The sequence below is a fragment of the Candoia aspera genome, chromosome 1 (assembly GCF_035149785.1).
Source record: "Candoia aspera isolate rCanAsp1 chromosome 1, rCanAsp1.hap2, whole genome shotgun sequence".
NCBI lineage: Eukaryota > Metazoa > Chordata > Lepidosauria > Squamata > Boidae > Candoia > Candoia aspera.
The window spans coordinates 84,705,350-84,724,374 of record NC_086153.1 but is presented as its reverse complement, the minus strand read 5'-3'; the positions used below and the strand labels follow the sequence as shown (position 1 = coordinate 84,724,374).

At 38.2% G+C, this 19,025-nt stretch overlaps 1 protein-coding gene across 1 annotated transcript in view; it reads right to left on the bottom strand.

Annotated features, from left to right (window-relative positions):
• Positions 1 to 19,025, bottom strand: part of SYNE1 (spectrin repeat containing nuclear envelope protein 1) — a 313,009-nt gene that overhangs the window by 110,654 nt on the left and 183,330 nt on the right. Inside the window, exons 89-93 of the mRNA XM_063293716.1 lie at positions 14,835 to 14,974; positions 9,209 to 9,406; positions 7,268 to 7,408; positions 5,196 to 5,363; positions 182 to 343 (exon numbers count right to left, since the gene is read on the bottom strand). Of these exons, the coding sequence (XP_063149786.1) occupies positions 182 to 343; positions 5,196 to 5,363; positions 7,268 to 7,408; positions 9,209 to 9,406; positions 14,835 to 14,974 (809 nt within the window). The remainder of the gene's footprint in view (positions 1 to 181; positions 344 to 5,195; positions 5,364 to 7,267; positions 7,409 to 9,208; positions 9,407 to 14,834; positions 14,975 to 19,025) is intronic.

Sequence of the window (19,025 nt, the reverse complement as noted above, 5' to 3'; positions counted from 1 at the left end):
AAAGTAATACCCCTTGTCTTTTAAAATACTTGATTTTTTAAAATACTTTCCTCACTTTCTAAAAGAAAGCAGAAAATGAAAAAACATGTGACGTAACTTTGCCATATAGTTGGATCTGAAGTCTGGAGACCTGAAATTGAACAAGAAGCAACCTTGTAATATGCTTATTTATTTATTTTACCTGGTGGCCAGCCATCTGGCCTTCTGGACTCTTATTACTCTCTAGAGTGTCATTTAATTTCACCTCAGTGGCTTCCATTTTTGTTGATATAGACTGAAGAGAATCTTGGTATTTCTGCTGACGTTCAAGGGCTTCATAAAGTGTGCGCTGTTTTTCACTAATCTAAAGGGAAAAATTATTTGTAAGCAGAGATTAAACCTTTATAAACTTCTGTATTAATTGATAAAATGTATTGAATTAACAATATCTTAATAAAAATTAATTTAACAAATGTCATTAAAAAGAAAAGGGAAACGTATGGATATACTAAATTTGTATATGTAATTTTTCTTCCAACGCACATAACACTTACTGCTTAGTGATTTCACCTTAGGATTTTAAAAGACATACTACTATATAGTTTGTCCATAAACATTATTGCAATGAAATTTATGTTGCCAAATCTTTGCAAAACAGCTCCCAATCTCAAACTATAATTAAATTGCTTTTAGCCTGATTATATAAGCATGAGTTTTGGCTGAGCTTTTATTATCACTGTAACAGACAATGTATTACATTTTTCTCATACAATTGTAGCTTCCTAATAATCTTCACTTCAGCAAAGGATCGTTACCTTGTCATGGTGCTGGAGCTTCAGCACCTCAGTGATGCCATGAGCTAAACCGTGAAGGGCCACCCAAGACGGGAAGGTCATGACAGAGAGGTCAGACTAAATGCGATCCCTGGGGAAGGTAATGGCAACCCACCCCAGTATTCTTGCCATGAAAACTAAATGGATCAGTACAACCAGAGATATGTCGGTATACCATCGGAAGATGAGACCCCCAGGTCGTAAGATGGTCAAAATGCTACTGGGGAGGAACAGAGGATGAGTTCAACTAGCCCCAGACATGATGACGCAGCTAGCTCAAAGCCGAAGGACGGCTAGTGGCCGACGGTGCTGGTGGTGAACGGTGAATCTGATGTTCTAAGGATCAACACACCATTGGAACCTGGAATGTAAGATCTATGAGCCAGGGCAAATTGGATGTGGTTACTGGTGAGATGTCAAGATTAAAGATAGACATTTTGGGCATCAGTGAACTGAAATGGACTGGAATGGGCCACTTCACATCAAATGACCACCAGATCTACTACTGTGGACAAGAGGACCACAGAAGAAATGGAGTAGCCTTCATAATTAATCGTAATGTGGCTAAAGCAGTGCTTGGATACAATCCAAAAAATGATAGAATGATCTCAATTCGAATTCAGGGCAAGCCATCTAACATTACAGTGATCCAAATATATGCCCCAACCACAGATGCTGAAGAAGCTGAAGTAGAGCAGTTCTATGAGGATCTGCAGCACCTACTGGACAACACGCCTAAAAGAGATGTTATTTTCATCACGGGAGACTGGAATGCTAAGGTGGGCAGTCAAATGACACCTGGAATTACAGGTAAGCATGGCCTGGGAGAACAAAACAAAGCAGGACATAGGCTGATAGAATTTTGCCAAGACAACTCACTCTGCATAACAAACACTCTCTTCCAACAACCTAAGAGACGGCTTTATACATGGACTTCACCAGATGGACAACACCGAAATCAGATTGACTACACCCTTTGCAGCCAAAGGTGGCGGACATCTATACAGTTGGTAAAAACAAGACCTGGAGCTGACTGTAGTTCAGATCACGAACTTCTTCTTGCACAATTTAGGATCAGACTAAAGAGATTAGGGAAGACCCACAGATCAGCTAGATATGAGCTCACTAATATTCCTAAGGAATATGCAGTGGAGGTGAAGAATAGATTTAAGGGACTGGACTTAGTAGACAGGGTCCTGGAAGAATTATGGACAGAGGTTTGCAACATTGTTCAGGAGGCGGCAACAAAATTCATTCCAAAGAAAGAGAAAAAAAGAAGAAGGCAAAATGGCTGTCTGCTGAGACACTAGAAGTAGCCCGAGAAAGAAGGAAAGCAAAAGGCAACAGTGATAGGGGGAGATATGCCCAATTAAATGCAAAATTCCAGAGGTTAGCCAGAAGAGATAAGGAATTATTTTTAAACAAACAATGCGCAGAAGTGGAAGAAGACAATAGAATAGGAAGGACAAGAGACCTCTTCCAGAAAATTAGAAACATCGGAGGTAAATTCCAGGCCAAAATGGGTATGATCAAAAACACAGTTGGCAAGGACCAAACAGAAGAAGAAGAGATCAAGAAAAGGTGGCAAGAATATACAGAAGACCTGTATAGGAAGGATAACAATATCGGGGATAGCTTTGACGGTGTGGTCAGTGAGCTAGAGCCAGACATCCTGAAGAGTGAGGTTGAATGGGCCTTAAGAAGCATTGCTAATAACAAGGCAGCAGGAGACGACGGCATCCCAGCTGAACTGTTCAAAATCTTGCAAGATGATGCTGTCAAGGTAATGCATGCTATATGCCAGCAAATTTGGAAAACACAAGAATGGCCATCAGACTGGACAAAATCAATTTATATCCCCATACCAAAAAAGGGAAGCGCTAAAGAATGTTCAAACTATCGAACAGTGGCACTCATTTCACATGCCAGTAAGGTAATGCTCAAGATCCTGCAAGGTAGACTTCAGCAATTCATGGAGCGAGAATTGCCAGATGTACAAGCTGGGTTTAGAAAAGGCAGAGGAACTAGGGACCAAGCTGCCAATATCCGCTGGATAATGGAAAAAGCCAGGGAGTTTCAGAAAAACATCTATTTCTGTTTTATTGACTATTCTAAAGCCTTTGACTGTGTGGACCATAACAAATTGTGGAAAGTTCTTAGTGGTATGGGGATACCAAGTCATCTTGTCTGCCTCCTGAAGAATCTGTATAACGACCAAGTAGCAACAGTACGAACAGACCACGGAACAACGGACTGCTTTAAGATTGGGAAAGGAGTACGGCAGGGCTGTATACTCTCACCCTACCTATTCCAATTGTACGCAGGACACATCATGCGACATGCTGGGCTTGAGGAATCCAAGGCTGGAGTTAAAATCGCTGGAAGAAACATTAACAATCTCAGATATGCAGATGATACCACTTTGATGGCTGAAAGCAAAGAGGAACTGAGGAGCCTTATGATGAAGGTGAAAGAAGAAAGTGCAAAAGCTGGCTTGCAGCTAAACCTCAAAAAAACCAAGATTATGGCAACCAGCTTGATTGATAACTGGCAAATAGAGGGAGAAAACATAGAGGCAGTGAAAGACTTTGTATTTCTAGGTGCGAAGATTACTGCAGATGCTGACTGCAGTCAGGAAATCAGAAGACACTTAATCCTTGGGAGAAGAGCAATGACCAATCTCGATAAAACAGTTAAGAGCAGAGACATCACACTGACAACAAAGGTCCACATAGTTAAAGCAATGGTGTTCACTGTAGTAACATATGGCTGCGAGAGCTGGACCATAAGGAAGGCTGAGCGAAGGAAGATCGATGCTTTTGAACTGTGGTGTTGGAGGAAAATTCTGAGAGTGCCTTGGACTGCAAGAAGATCAAACCAGCCCATCCTCCAGGAAATAAAGCCAGACTGCTCACTTGAGGGAATGATATTCAAGGCAAAACTGAAATACTTTGGCCGCATAATGAGAAGACAGGACACCCTGGAGAAGATGCTGATGCTAGGGAGAGTGGAGGGCAAAAGGAAGAGGGGCCGACCAAGGGCAAGGTGGATGGATGATATTCTAGAGGTGACGGACTTGTCCCTGGGGGAGCTGGGGATGTTGACAACCGACAGGAAGCTCTGGTGTGGGCTGGTCCATGAAGTCACGAAGAGTCGGAAGCGACTAAACAAATAAACAACGAATAATCTTCAAGAATTAGTCATTAAGAATCTGGTTGATAAAGTTAATGATACAAAATCTAATGTTTTTCTATTTCATGTAATTTCTTTTGTAATTAACCCGCCTCATAGTACATGGATTCATGCTGTTGGCATTGGGTATGTAGCTTGCTTTTATTCCCAGATATCCACATGTTGTCATGAAGACACTTATTTGCAAACTGACAAGTGGCTGAGCTATTTACTGATTTCAAGTGTTGTTAAGCCACACTTTAAATATATTTCCACAGTAATTGATAAAAAAGAAAAAAAATTAAAACTTAAATATAAAGCACATGAAATGAACACAAGCTAAAACACTTCAGAAAATCAACAAGTCTTTGCCTAGTATTGAAAACATAGCAAGAGAAACGCCTATTGCATCTCTTTTAAGGAAGAGCATTTCACAGGGCCCTTATTAACTTAACTTATTTCAGAGGGAGACCCTCACTGAAGATCCTCATTTCTGAATGGCCAATATGGAAAAAGCGAACAGTATCCTGATAAAAAAGACCTCCCAGTATCCTGATATTAAACCTGATGGACTTTAGGGGTCACAATAAGATTTGAGCTTGAATCTAGAAAAGACTGGGAGCCAGAGCAACTGACCTTGCACTGTTATAATATAATCACAATACTGTATCTAGTGCTTGTTAATAATCCAGGAGCCACATTTGAAACTGCAGCTAAAGTTCCAAATATGGCCTGCAACAGCATGTTGCATTGTGGATTGCTTCTCCTGAATATTCCAGCTAATCAGCTATGCTGAACTGTTTATTTATTGTAGTTTTTCTTCTCCAAGAGACAGCATTCCATGTCCAAAGAACATGGTCAGTCCTCTCCCCCCTCTCCATTTGGGCATTTTGCTATCCTTTTTTCCTTTTCAGATTTCCTGCAAGTATGTTAATACCTTAATTGTGGATGGTGCTATTTTGGATGCATAAGAAATACCTGGAGTGCTGAACAGATCAGGCCTCATCTGACTGCTTAAAAGTGTTTTGTGGCTTCTGGAATTTGACTGAACTTGAAGAGGTTATTCAAGGCCTTGAAACTTTCTGTATGGAAGTTTCCTCGTAGTTCTGATGCAATCTCATTTTCAATCTAGACTATGTATGCTTTTGTAAGTACTTACTCTGACATAAACATGAATCCCCATCAACATTAATTGTAATATTTAGGCCTTACCACATTTTTCAGGGTTTCCCAAGAACGTTGCAAATCATCCAATTTAGTACTGGTAATGGACTCTAATCTTGGTTCACAGGATTCCTGAGCAATCGAGGTGCCAGGCTGAATTTGGGATGCTTCTGTCTGCAACTGTTCAGCAGATAAAGCTTGGTAATAAGCAATGTCCTATGAGCATGAGGAAAAATATTGTATTTTCAAAAGAGATGAAACTTCAACTTATTCTTGAAATCTCAGTAAATTCTAGTTTAGTACTAATGTCATATAGTTTCCATTTATGGTATTTTAATACCATTACTTTTATTTCTTTCCCATAATTTTTGCCTGTACTTTTTATGTAACACTGCCCCCCCACCCTTTGGAACAGGCTTTGAAGATGGCTATGACTGATGTAAGTAAACACAGAACTGAAGAATTATAAATTTGCCAATCTTTGATTTAACATGAATGATAAAGTAAACATATAGCACTGCATCCCAGTGTTCCAGAAAACCTCTCCAGCCAGAGAATAACCTAGTGTTAAACAGTCACATGCTATTTAAAATTTACATGAAGCCAATGACAGAGATGACATAAATATTTGATTTAAGGTGTTACGTGTATGTTTATGATACCCACTTTTTTTCATTAGCCGCAATGCAAGTAAGATTTTTTTCCCAAGTATCACTGAAAATGTATCAGCTTAATGTATCACTGACAATTATTTTAATTTTTTCCCCTTTAAGTATTTCATGGTTGTTTTATAGGAAAGTTTGAATTATCTTGCTAAAAAAGCCAAGATAACCTCTTTTCAGATTCAATGTCTTCACTGACTGTAGGATATTTGCTTCTTATGATGATATTTAGTTGGATCCATTCTTCCTGCCATCCAGGTAATATTTTCTATGCCACTGGCTGCCATTCAACCCCAAAGCATGATAGAACAAGGTGTTCCTCTCTTCAGATGCTTCACTCATTTTTCTCTAAATGTAACTTGCATGGTTATAGTTCTAGAGTTCAATTTTTGTTTCATCATTTGAAAGCACTTTGTTCCAAAACATTTCAGGCTTATCAAGGTTTTATTTTGCATACTTAAGGTGATCACTTTTATTATGACTTTTGGACATTTGCTTCTGACAATTCTCTCATGCAGATCATTGTTGTATGAGACACTCTGTACTGCAGATCTGTGGACAACTACTCCAGTATCAGCTATATTTTTCAGCATATTCTTTGCAATGAATTGTGAGCTTTTGGGCATCTGAACATCTTTTCTGCAGATTTTCCTAGCCTTCAAGCAAATATCCTAGTGAAAAAACTGAGGCTGAAAAAGGGTTCTATATTTCAGCAAGGCAATGATCTGAAACATACCTGCGAAGTACTTAAAGGAAAGATAAAGGTTGGATTGGCTTTCATGGCCCCCCAAGTTGAATGTTACTGAAAATCTGTGGGAAGATCTCAAACATGCAGTGCATGCAAAGAGACATCAGAATGTACAACATATACTTGCTGTTAAGGAAATTATAACAATTTCTTAATGATAAAACTTCCATTGTTTTATTCCATTTTATACTTCTTTTCATTGTGCCCTTTGATATGAAATGATTCCAAAATACTTTTGATGGACAGAAGTACTGGCCCATATGTACAGACATATGCAGATACATACTACATGAACTCTTCTGTTGAAAAGAAAGCAATGCAACAAAAACAGCTGAATTCTTATGAAAAAAATGGATTATTCCTGCATAAACAAAACAATGGAAAATATCATACCTCTTTCTTCAACAATCTGGTGACAGAAACAAGACAATGAAATATTTCTAACATGTTGGCATAAACTTGTGTTTTCTCAGGTTCTTTTGCAATTTTGATGTGCTAGGCTAATTTTGAAAGTGAGAATGAATGGTGATTTCTTAATGATAAAACAAAAGTTCTATATTTGCTAATCCTGCATGATCTGAACTCAGCAGTTTTTGATTTCTTTTTTCCTGAAAAAAATCTCCACATTGCTGAACAAATGAGATATTGTACACTGAGGACCACAGATGTCTGCAGACAGCACAGATGAATGAATGCTGGGAGGGAGATACCTGATTAACAGAAGCATCAGCATTAGCCACAGGTGAAGGAGAGCGACAGGCAGGAGGAGAAGAAATCTCACTGTTGCTTCCCTCTTCCCCAGACTCCTCAGTAACTGGTGACAGAAGTGTGTGACAGCGACCAGCAGTCATCTGCCATGGGAAATGCAATCCCAAAGGACAGGAAGATCATTCAGATACCAGAAAGACTTTGCATTTCATGTCTTCAAAAATGTGGAGTTTCATCAGAACACAGTTCATAAGAGCCTATGCTTCCTTCTCAAACCTGTAAACTGATCAACTATAAAGAGGGAGAGGAATTCTGAATCTTGATACTAGTGTGGTAGATTTTGGCAGGCAAAACGTTTTCCACCTCGGTATGATTAGCTGTGCCTATCATAATCCCTTTTACACAATCTTGCCTTCTTATTTCTTTTTCCTGATCACTGTGTATGCACCAAAAGTATGTTAGTCAAGTTGATGAAGGGCGAATTTCTGAAGAATTTACATGACAGCTCTTTTTAAAAACTAATATAGTCACAATAATGATAAAACACAGGTACTAATTCTACCAAGAAGGAAAAAAATGTGGGAAAAATTACAGAGAGAAACCACTAGAACATATAGCCAAAGACAAAGCAGCTTTCCTCCAGATCAACCTGAAACACTGGGATTATATGGGGTTCTTGTGCTCCTTTTTGCAGCCCCTGGAAATTCAGCAGCACAATGAAAATCAGCACTGTATTTTTACATCCTTTTATATGGATACCACAGAAGTAGTTCTAGCCACTTTATGGTTAGAACTTTATTATTTAATCTGTTGTTGCCCTTCCCTCTGCACTAAAGTATTAAGCATAGACCCCTACCACTGCTATTTAGAAACACTGCAAAAAGAAGCTGATCAACGTGTAAAACTACTGCACACAATGATCATTTAGCTCTATTCACATCATGCAAGCAGAGTATAAGTCATCTAACATAGTTTTTTGTCCTCCCTTCCCATATTCCATCAAACTTCCCCAGCATTCATTTAAGACATCTTATATGAGGGGAAGTCTAAGAGCCTAGGAAGCAAGCAAAAATGGAGAAATAGAAGCAGCATGTCCTCTTTTATTGCAATTACTGTAGAGATTTCCAAAAGTACCATATAGCACCTCCTCCAGTGATTCCCAGGCAAATGGGATGAGTTTTATACTAAACTATTACTGTATTATCAAACATCAACCAAGACACAACTGGGAGAGTTGCCACCTATTGCCAGGCAGCAATGAAGACCCCCTCAAATACTTTTAATTTTGTTCTGTAATTTATATTTTAAATTTTAATTTTCTGATCTATGATCATAATAAAATATTTTGATTTTAACTTAAGAGCCTAGGAAGGGAATATACTCCTCTGATGGATGCTGTTCTGTTTACTGTTAATAGTTGACACTGAAAAATTTTATTTATCTATAAAAGATGTTTAGTATAACCTTCTTTAAAAATTTACCACTGGTGCAGATGCTTAAATAATTTATATATAATGTAACCTTTTAATTTAAACTCTTCTTCAGTTCTGCATTTAGCATCCAATCTGCGTTTGACATACAAGCCATAATGTTTTTAAAAAACGAGTTATTCGAAGTATAAGCCTCAACCTAACTTATTATTATTTAGAGTAAATGATTTACTGTATTTAGTGTTCATATGTAGTACACATATTTTAAAAGGCTGAATTACACCCTGCCTCCATCCATCTCTTCTCCCGCACAAAGATAACTGACTGATTTCTATTCACTTTGTATACAATTGCTGTTCTGCATAAACTGAGTTCAGTGCATTTTACTCTACAGTATTCAGATATCTCCTAAAAGCAGTGAACAACCTGAATGTTCGCAACAGAGTAAGAAGCAATACTGCAAAAAATGATCCCATCAGAGAAATGTAAATTACACGGCCGGTCATTGCTTACCATCACTACAGATGGGTGGGCAGTGTGTGCAGGAAGCATTTCTTCTGAATCCAACTCCTCCATTCTTTCTGAAAGCCCTTCCACTTCTGTCACTGTCAGCAGCATAGTGGCATGCTTCGCTTTCATCGTTAGCATCTTGCACTTGGAATTTAGAGATGCAATTTGCTCTTGGTAACCTTTGATCTTCTGGGCCAGTTCCTGAGAAAACCGCAGGATCAGTGAAGGCCTTAAGAAGTTAAGGGCTAGCAGCAATTCGGCTTCCGTTAGAAAAACCGGCTGGCTTCTTTAAGAGCAGCCAATGAAATCACAGCTCTGTGTTTCAGATGCTCCATATTAGCCACAGCAATAGCTGAACCACAGGATGTTGATTGTGGGGGAAAAAAACAAGTCAGGCTGCATCACACTGCACACTTAACCCTTTAACAGAGACAGCTCTGAAAAAGAACCGTTCACTTATCACAGACAGGGAGACTAAGCTGATGTCAAAAGCAAACAATTTCCACCCAGAATTCTGCTGAAAACAGGGGAGGGAGAGGAGAAGTAATTTATTCCTGCAAGGCACTAAAGCCAGCTGAACGGCTCCAGATAGTACATGCCAGCAAGTGAGGTCATGCGATAAGAGGAAGTGTTAAAAAAACAATAAGAGCCCTGTTGTTTCTCTTTGGATTGAATATACAGTAGTTAACAGAGCACACAATAATACACAAGGCTAACAAACACTGTCACTTTCTTCTTGCTGCTCTAATATGCTGGCTTTACCAGGGGCATGTGCTATACAAATATAGCAAAAATAAATATGCTACAAGTAGCATGTTTGTTTCTGCACGGGGTTATAGAATACCTACTCCTTGGAATTGCTTAAGTGGAACAACAACTGGGATTGCATCCAGGTTTTATCTTGAATAAAAACCACACAAGCTAATTTAAAGCTAAAATCCAAGTATCAAGGACTGTCTTCTTCAGCAAACACACATTTAGGATTAGGCCTGCTTAATGTTGATTCGACCTGGCTGGCACAGCGAATGAGGATTGTACAAGAATGCTACTAGGATAGAGAAGTAGCTGCTTAACCCTTTAACTCACGTATTTCAGGTCAGGTTTCTAATAAGCATATAGAATGATGTATAGAAAGTGAAAGTAAAATAGCTGCTGATTCTTATCGAAGACTACAAAAGGGGTACATGGAAAAAATATATAGTCCTGTAACCAGTTTTAACTAGACATGGACATTTTCTTTCTTTTTCTCCTCTTTTATACATGGTTTTGTCAGCTAGGCTCACCACTGGTATATAATGAATTATTTTATGTTACATTTATAGTTCCTAAAGCAATTGTCCAATGGATGGACTAGAGAGGAACAAAGTGCCAGGGACAATTACATTCCAGTTAATTGCATCAGGGTTAGCATGAGATGCTGGTGCTTCTGTGAGGGCACGATTAGAAGCAAACAGCCAGAGATGAGACTACTGTAGTCTATTACAGGCATCAACCACTACTTTTGCCCCAAAATGAAGGGCTCTCAACCCATTACGATACATGAAAGAAAGAAATGTAAAGAAAGGTTAGATTTGAATCTTGGCTCTCCTCTCTCCTTCCTTCTCTCTCTCTGTGCTTCTAGCTTGAGCCCTACAGTTTGCAGTTGTTGGCTTTCTTCATACTAACAGATTTTCTAATATTTGTAATAAAATTATCTGCTCAACGTATGCCTCTGAATCTCTGCCTGTGAGCCTTTCAGCTCCAGCATCAGTTTGGGCGACAGTTTCCCAAATTTGTTCAGCATAATTGGGAGTATGGAGCATACAGAACACTCCAGCAAAAGGCAGGTATACATCTAATAGACTGAATACCCTTCTGATACGAGCTGAGGAAGTTAGAATGTATTCACAGCTGCCACTGATTTATACTGCATGGCACAGACTGCTTTGTATTTGCAGATGAATAGATGCAATATAGGTCAGTTCCTTGTAGCATTAATAGCTGCAACTTGTCACATCTGGATACTCTGAGAAACCAACAGCATCAACTGAAATCTGGATCATAAAGCATGAATTAAACTTATGCTTTTAAGGGTGCTATGGATGAGGGATCATTTCTACTAAGAAATCAAAACCTTAACCAAATGAAGCTAGAATTGAATTGACTCTGCCAAAGATTTCTTTCAATGGATCTCATAGTCTTGCTCTGAGGAGCCATAATCTGAACAAAAGATTGATAGACTGGGCTTCTTAAGGATCTATGTAAAAGCAGGGGAGGAATGACTTTAACATGGAAAATAATTCTTGAGAATGTCTCTTTTCAGTATTCCAGTACATATACTTTATCTAGCAAACAAACTAAAACAAAATAAGAAATAATTTACTATCATCTTTGGTGGTATCATCTTTGGTCAACTATTAAAAACTATTAATTATTGGTCAATTATTTAAAAAATGTTGTATACTCTTTCAAGTACAGAGCTTCAATAATCAAAATATAATGAATCCTAGAGTGCACATAGTTCTTTTCTCAATGAGTCCAAATGAAAATCTATCAGGCAAAGAACTATTTACTTTGCAGCCCAAATTGTTACAGCTTCTTTTTGGAAAAGTGAAAAAGGAAAATTTGGTAAGGATAGCTCATATGTAGATAATTTTGTCGCTGAATTACCAAAGTATATTTCATACATTAATAATAAAATAGATTCTATTCATCCACCAATTTATCATGGTCCTTTTTGAGCTGATGTCTTGGAATAAAGTTGTAAGTTTAATCTTTTTGTAAGTACATGGAATTTGTATATTGATTAATCCTGTCGGTTTTTATTTAATTATTTTGGAGTAGTTTGGAATATTATATACTTGGGAAAAAAGTATATATCTTATTGAGAACCATGGCCTCAATAACCTAAGTTTAGTATAAGTATAATCTTATTTTCTTGAGTACTTCTTTCCTAAAGTACTCTTTCGTGTACTGCGCTCAGATTGTCTTGAGTCAAAGAAGATCTGCAAGTAAATAAGTGAGGGAAATTTTTACATATACCATAACTGGATTAATGTGAAAGCAACTATGGAGACAGCAACATTTATACTTGTAACTGCACATATATCATGTCAATCATTAATCTTTTTCTTTTTTTCATTTGGATTCTGGGTATGTTCTAACATAAGAGTTAACTTAACCATTATACCGAATGGTTTTTCACAAGTATTGGATCCAAATGTAGAAAGCTCAATGGGGAAAATTAGTATGTATTTTGAGACTGATTTATAGTAATTTTGAGAGTGATTGTTTCAGCTTCCATCGAAATAACCACAATATACCAGGTTCTGAAGATGAAAGTAATTTTGTAAATTAACTGTTATTGTATTATTTAATCACTTTGTTTCTTTCAGAATAATATACCTTATTTTATTGTGGAAATTTGTAATATTTTGCTCTTCAAAAAAAGCTGGAGGCATAACCTGTTTTGTTTTTAAATATCTCCAATTAAAATATCTCCCCATGTGGGGGAGATGGGCGGTGATAAAAAAAAAGATAAATAAAACAAAGTGATCTTGTGCCTTTTGTTGCCCAGCAGGTTTTTACACTTTTTGTTCTACATAAAATAATTCAATGTATTAAAACCCCCAAAAAAACCAAAACCATCCTGAATGAAAATTTAAGAGGCTGGGGTATTTTTTAAATTTGACATCTGGTTTCAGCAAACTAAATATTTATTATTTCATTGGGCATCTGATATTTTAAGGACTAGCAAACTTTCATTCCAAACAGTAGTTCTGAACCTGCTGTTTCTCACATGAATAAGAATGTAATACAAACGCACATGGTTATAGGACTCATTTGAAATGATAGTGAATTCTGAGGTATGTAGCTCAGCTCAATCTGAAAATTTTCTTTTCTTCCTCCTCTGAGAGTTTTCGTGGCTTAATTCCTTTTAATTTTTAACACATGAAAAATAGTTTTAAAATAATACATTAGCTTGTAAGAACTGTAGGAGTGAATCTTAAAACAGTTCAAAAACAAATCTTCCTATTTCAGGAATATTATTTTCTTTAGCCACCACTTTGACAGTGTTTTCTACATGTTTTGGCAACTCCTAGAGTTCCAGCCAGCATGTTGGGAATATATTCTTGGAATTGGGAATACAGTTTTAAAGTATACCTGATAGAAGACTGACAGTCCTACATTGAATAGCAGGCACAAAAGCCATCTGGTCACAGTCTTTTCTGCTAAACTATGTTGCACTATATTTTTATCTAAATTATCATAATTATCATTGCATCTATGCAACTGACAATGCATTTAATAGACACATTTAAGTAAATGTATAGCGCTAACACATTCCTTGTTATTATTATTGCCAGAGTATAGGAAGGTACTCCATATACCTCCTCACAAGATATTTTTCAATTTATTCCACAGAGGCAAATCCTATGTGCCATTTAACATATAACATAGTGTCAATAGAGTTGCTGTATTGGTGAGATTATTTGGGGAAATGAATGGATGATTACTTATTAAAATGATTCCTTGTTTATAGGAAAGTTGAATTAGGACCAACTAAAATACAATGACAACAGAACAAGATAAAAAAAGCCCAAGATTTCTGCTACATGCCCAACATCCATAAATTTTTTTTCAAATATAAAATATTTTATAAAAATAATAATTAATAGTTCAAAATCAAAATTAATTAATTAATCTTCATGCTTTAAAATTGCATTGTCTAGGCATTATACCTGGTGAATAAAGAAATATAATTAAGGCACAAGTGAATTTTTTTGTATTATGTTTGTTGGATGATTCAGCAGACAGGTACCTGATGGAAGAGGATTGCTAGGACACAAAGGCGTATTTGGGATGATTTGTGACTGTACTGATCTGGACCACTGTGGCTTGGTACAAAAAAGACAGAAAGATTAGAAGGTGGTGACTTTGTTCATCTGGATTTCTGAATGGAGAACAGAACTGAGACGGTGAGCAAAGGGAGTGAGAAGATAGCTGTTTGCCCCTGAACAAAGTCTGCCAACATTTCTTCTTGTTCTATGTTTCTGTAAAACTGGGTACTTTAGGAAAGAAAGCCCCACGAACAGTGTTATTGTAAGAAAAAATAATTCTTTAAGTAAACCATTGACCCTTATTTACACAAGCATTTGACAAGGTGGCATGATTAGAATTCGCCTGTAGATATTTATATCTTTATAAGAAAATATTTTTATATTAATTAACAGTGGCATGGGGGGAGAGAGAACTGGTAACATTAAAATATAGAAAATGATGTATCAAGATGGAGACCAATAAGTCCATTTAAGCCACATTACATAATTTGTCATGTGGCATAAAGTTGTTTCTCTAAAAGCATATCTAAAATACCGGAAGACAGTTCAGAGCGAGTAGGAAATAACTCTCAGGATCTAGAATAAGAAGTCCAGAAGGCAGTTCATCACCCAGAATGGTCTCAGGTGAATGGGGCTGTAGGAGCCATATTAAGAGCTGTTACCCATTTCAACTGCCTACTGTGGGAGAAAGACAGCAGAGTAAAATGATGCCAATATTTTCTTTCTGAGGCTGTTAAATATAGTTAATATTCCAAGGACCATAAGAGGTTTATAAAACAAAAGTCAGCCTTGGATCTCAGTTGTAATACCTCGTGGCGTGAAATCTGGGCTTCCAATTCTCGGATGCTGCTTGTTGATATGAGCTTCTCTTGAATCTCATGATGTGCTTTTTCTATCATTTGCTGTAGATGCTTCATCTCTTGTTCATATTGCTCATACTGTACTACTGCTTCCTAGAGAGGAAGAATAGGTAATAGAGTGATGGCATCCTGTGGGAGGAGATGGGCGGTGACAAATTTGATAAATAAATAAATAAAATAAGATAACTACTTCATTACCTCCTCCTCCTCCTCATTATCTAAAATAAGGATGGCAAAGTTGCAATCTTATAGTAGGATTTATTTCTAAGTCGACATGTATCGCACTATACCATAATGAATAAATGTGACAAAAGGTAGACTCCTTGCCTTGCAGGATTCTCTCACTTCACTTTCATTCAAAATCATTGCATAATTTTTAATTTTTTTCTCTCCTTGAGGTTCCTAGTTGAGCTCCCTCCAACCGTTTCCCCACAATATTTTTTATTTCCAAGATATCAATCTGCATTTTCTCTGCCTCTTTTAATCTTAACTGTTCTTTCCTCTCTTTGACTATATTTTGCAACTATATTTTTCTCTCAATAAACATTATACAGTATCTTTCTCTCAACTTTTTGGTACACTGTGCCATGGAATTCTTTTCATTCTCTTCCAAACAGCTTCCTAATCCTCTTTCTTTTTATCTACTTTTTATTCATTCTATTGGGAGAGTAGTTCATCTCCTAATGCTTTTTTCAGAGAGGACTCATATTGTCTTTTCTTGCAGCTGTCTTACTTTCACTCTGGTTTCTTTCATTTCTTTCCTTTTCTAAAATGTCTATTTTTCCCCATGATCAGCTCTTGACACTACTAAATAATGGTTGGTTCCACATTTTTTTCCACATTAAGACCCTTTAACCTCTAATTCTCTCAGGCTCCCACCAGAACACCAGTTTAAGAGTTTGTGCATCCCTTCCAACCTTAAAAACTGACCAGATGTAAAGGAAGAGAGAAATTCTGTATCTTGAATACTTGTGTGGACAGTCTAAACTTTTAACAAATCTGTATGACTAGCCAGCTGGTGTCCATTACCCATTCATTTTTGGGTCTAAATGGCCCAATCATAAAATTTTTGTTTCTTTTTGCTATGCTCTCATCTCCTTCCCACCCAACCATTCTTGTCACATAGTGGAATATACATATTTGTTCAGAAAGACACAAAATGTTCACAACAAATCTATGTCTGATTCATCCATTATCACCATACACCGGAGTTTAACATATAACTATCATTAACCTGTGCATTCCTACTTTCAAACATGTTCATAACGAACTGGATGACACCAATTCATACTTTTTCACATACATTTTAGCTCTTTAATTCGTTGTTAAACCTACAGCTTGACTTTCCTACTCCCATTTCATTACACTGGATCATCTTCATTCAGATCTCTTTACCTTCCGTTTTCTCAATTTCACACTCAACACTTTTATTTGTTTCATTCATTAAATAATGGTCTTTACCAATTACTCCTCTTATGTTCCTAGTTGCAATATTCCATATGCCATGGTTATCACAAGATGGACCCACAGATACTGACCTCCATTGCCCATGGTTTTGGTGAATCAAAGTTTTCAAATACTGTAGCACTTTTTAGTAAGATGGAGTAAGACATAGTGTTGACTAGTTTTCCAGCATTAGTCATACCTGTGGCACAGAGACACAGAGAGCCTGCTAACAGTAGGGATAGTACTAATAAATTTGGGCATGTTTGGGCCAATACTCCACAAGTACAACCAAATTTTCCATTTACCTCAAGCATGCTCACACTGTTCTATGCAAGTCAGCACATTTTTACTTATTTATTTCTCCGTTCTTATTGCATCTGCAGATAGCTGCCCAGTAGCCATTTTGGGTGACCCAGACCCTCCTTGGAGGGAGTAATTTGGGGCTCTACCTTCAGGGCCATTGTGAAGAATTTGTTGAACATCTGGCAGGTAAAGTTGCTCACATGCCCTCCGTGCTGAATTTCAGCCTTGATGCAAGGCCAGTGGGGGCTATGGGGTCTGAGTCTTGCATGGTTATCTGGGAGGAGTTCGAGTCCATTGAACTTGAGGAAGTGGACAGGGTTCTCGTAGCTGTTAGTTCAGCCACTCCTGTTAGATCCGTGCCCCTCCTGGCTGGTCAAGGCTGCCTGGGAGAGGACATGTGATTGAGTCTAGGAGGTAGTTAATTCCTCTTTGAGGGAGGGGGTGGTCCTGCCAGCTCTTAAGGAGGCAATGGTGCACCCCCTCCTCAAGGGGCCATTGCTCGACCCAACTAATCTGGATAGTTTCCATCCAGTCTCCAACCTCTCCCTTCTGGGAAGGTTGTTGAGAAAGTGGTTGTTTGGCAGCTTCAAAGGGCTCTGGATGAAGTGGATTATATGGACCTCTTTCAGTCAGGATTCAGGCTGGGATATGGGACTGAGAGGACATTGATCATGCTCTTGGATGACCTCTGGCAGGAGTGGGATGGGGGAAGTGCTTCCATACTTGCTCTTCTTGACCTCTTGGTGGCCTTCAATACCATTGATCATGGTATCCTTCTGGACCGGCTTCAGGAGTTGGGGTGGGTGGCACTGTGTTGTGCTGGTTCTCCTCCTTCCTCCAGGGTCAGTTCCAGTCAGTGTTGGCAGGAGGGGAGAAGTCCAGTCCATGGCCCCTACTGTGTGGGGTGCCACAGGGCTCAGTTCTCTCACCCCTCTTTACATCTACATGAGGCTCCTGGGTGAGGTGATCCAATGGTTTGGGGTGAGGTATCATCAGTATGCTGATGATACCCAGCTTTATATCTCTTCCCTGGGCTGTCTGAGTGATGCCGTGGATGTCTTATCTCAGTGTCTGGAGGCTGTAGGGCCCCGGGTGGGTGCAATGGGCTTCGGCTCAATCCAAGCAAGACTGAGTGGCTTTGGGTCTTTGGGCCCCCCAGTACCAAAGTTTTTCCATCTTTGGTCCTGGATGGGGTGGCACTGCCCCAGAGAGTGCTACATGGGGCTGCCATTGAAGAGCATTCGGAAGCTTCAGCTGGTTACTCGGCACACGTAACACCACTGCTTCAGGAGCTGCATTGGTTGCCAGTGTGTTTCCGGGTGCAATTCAAGGTGCTGGTTGTCACTTTTAAAGCCCTTCATGGCTTGGGGCCGGGTTACCTTAGAGACCATCTTTTCTCAGTTGTTTCTACCCATCCAATCCAGTCCGGCAGGATGGGCATGCTCCAGGTCTCGTCAGCCAAGGAATGTCAGCTGACGGGGACCAAGAGATGTGCCTTTTCTGTTGTAGCACCTGCCCTCTGGAACATCCCTCCTCCTGAGATTAGGATGGCCCCGACCCTTTTTGCTTTTCAGAAGGCCTTGAAGACCTGGCTTTATGCCTGGGCCTGGGGCCCTGAGAGTGCAAAGGGCCCTGTTTCATGGTTGTGCTAACACCACTGGTTTTTAAGATCTCTCAGCTGTATTTATATTTATATTAATTTTTTGTATTGTTTGTATTGTCTGAATGCTTTTATTACTGTCAGCCGCCCAGAGTCACTGGTCTGAGATGGGTGGCTATATAAATTGAAATAAATAGATAAATAAATATTTCTTTCCCCACATCCCATGAATTAGGAGGCACATACAATATACTGGCACAATTCAAGATACAAATTTAGCTTCTTTTAAATATGATATTTTACATGTTTTAAATATAAGAGTTATTATATATAGTGATATAAGTTGCCTGGAGATCAGTGAATTAGTAAAACTAAGAAATAATTCCTAGAACTTTATGGCTTGATAATATGATTAATAACAACAACAACAACAACAAAACACTATACACCTAGAGATTGAAACTGATAAAACAGATTTCCCTGCCAAGTATTTTTAACTATTGGTCATAATGTAGACTCCCTTTTGAATATTTATCTGATTATTTAAAAGAATATATCATCTTTCATCCAATTTTGATTTATTGAATAGTGAATGGAAACAATATTTCTACCACAGTAATTAATACAAGAATATCACAGCCTGGTAAAACCAAGCTAAGGCTTCAAAAATTATTGCAACAAGGGTGCAATATCGGGAATATTCCAAAGTTGGTGTACCTTCAGTGAAAAATGTCTTTTCTCCCCAAATAATGCTTTTGTAGAAAAACTTCAGCAGATGATCTAAGCAAGCA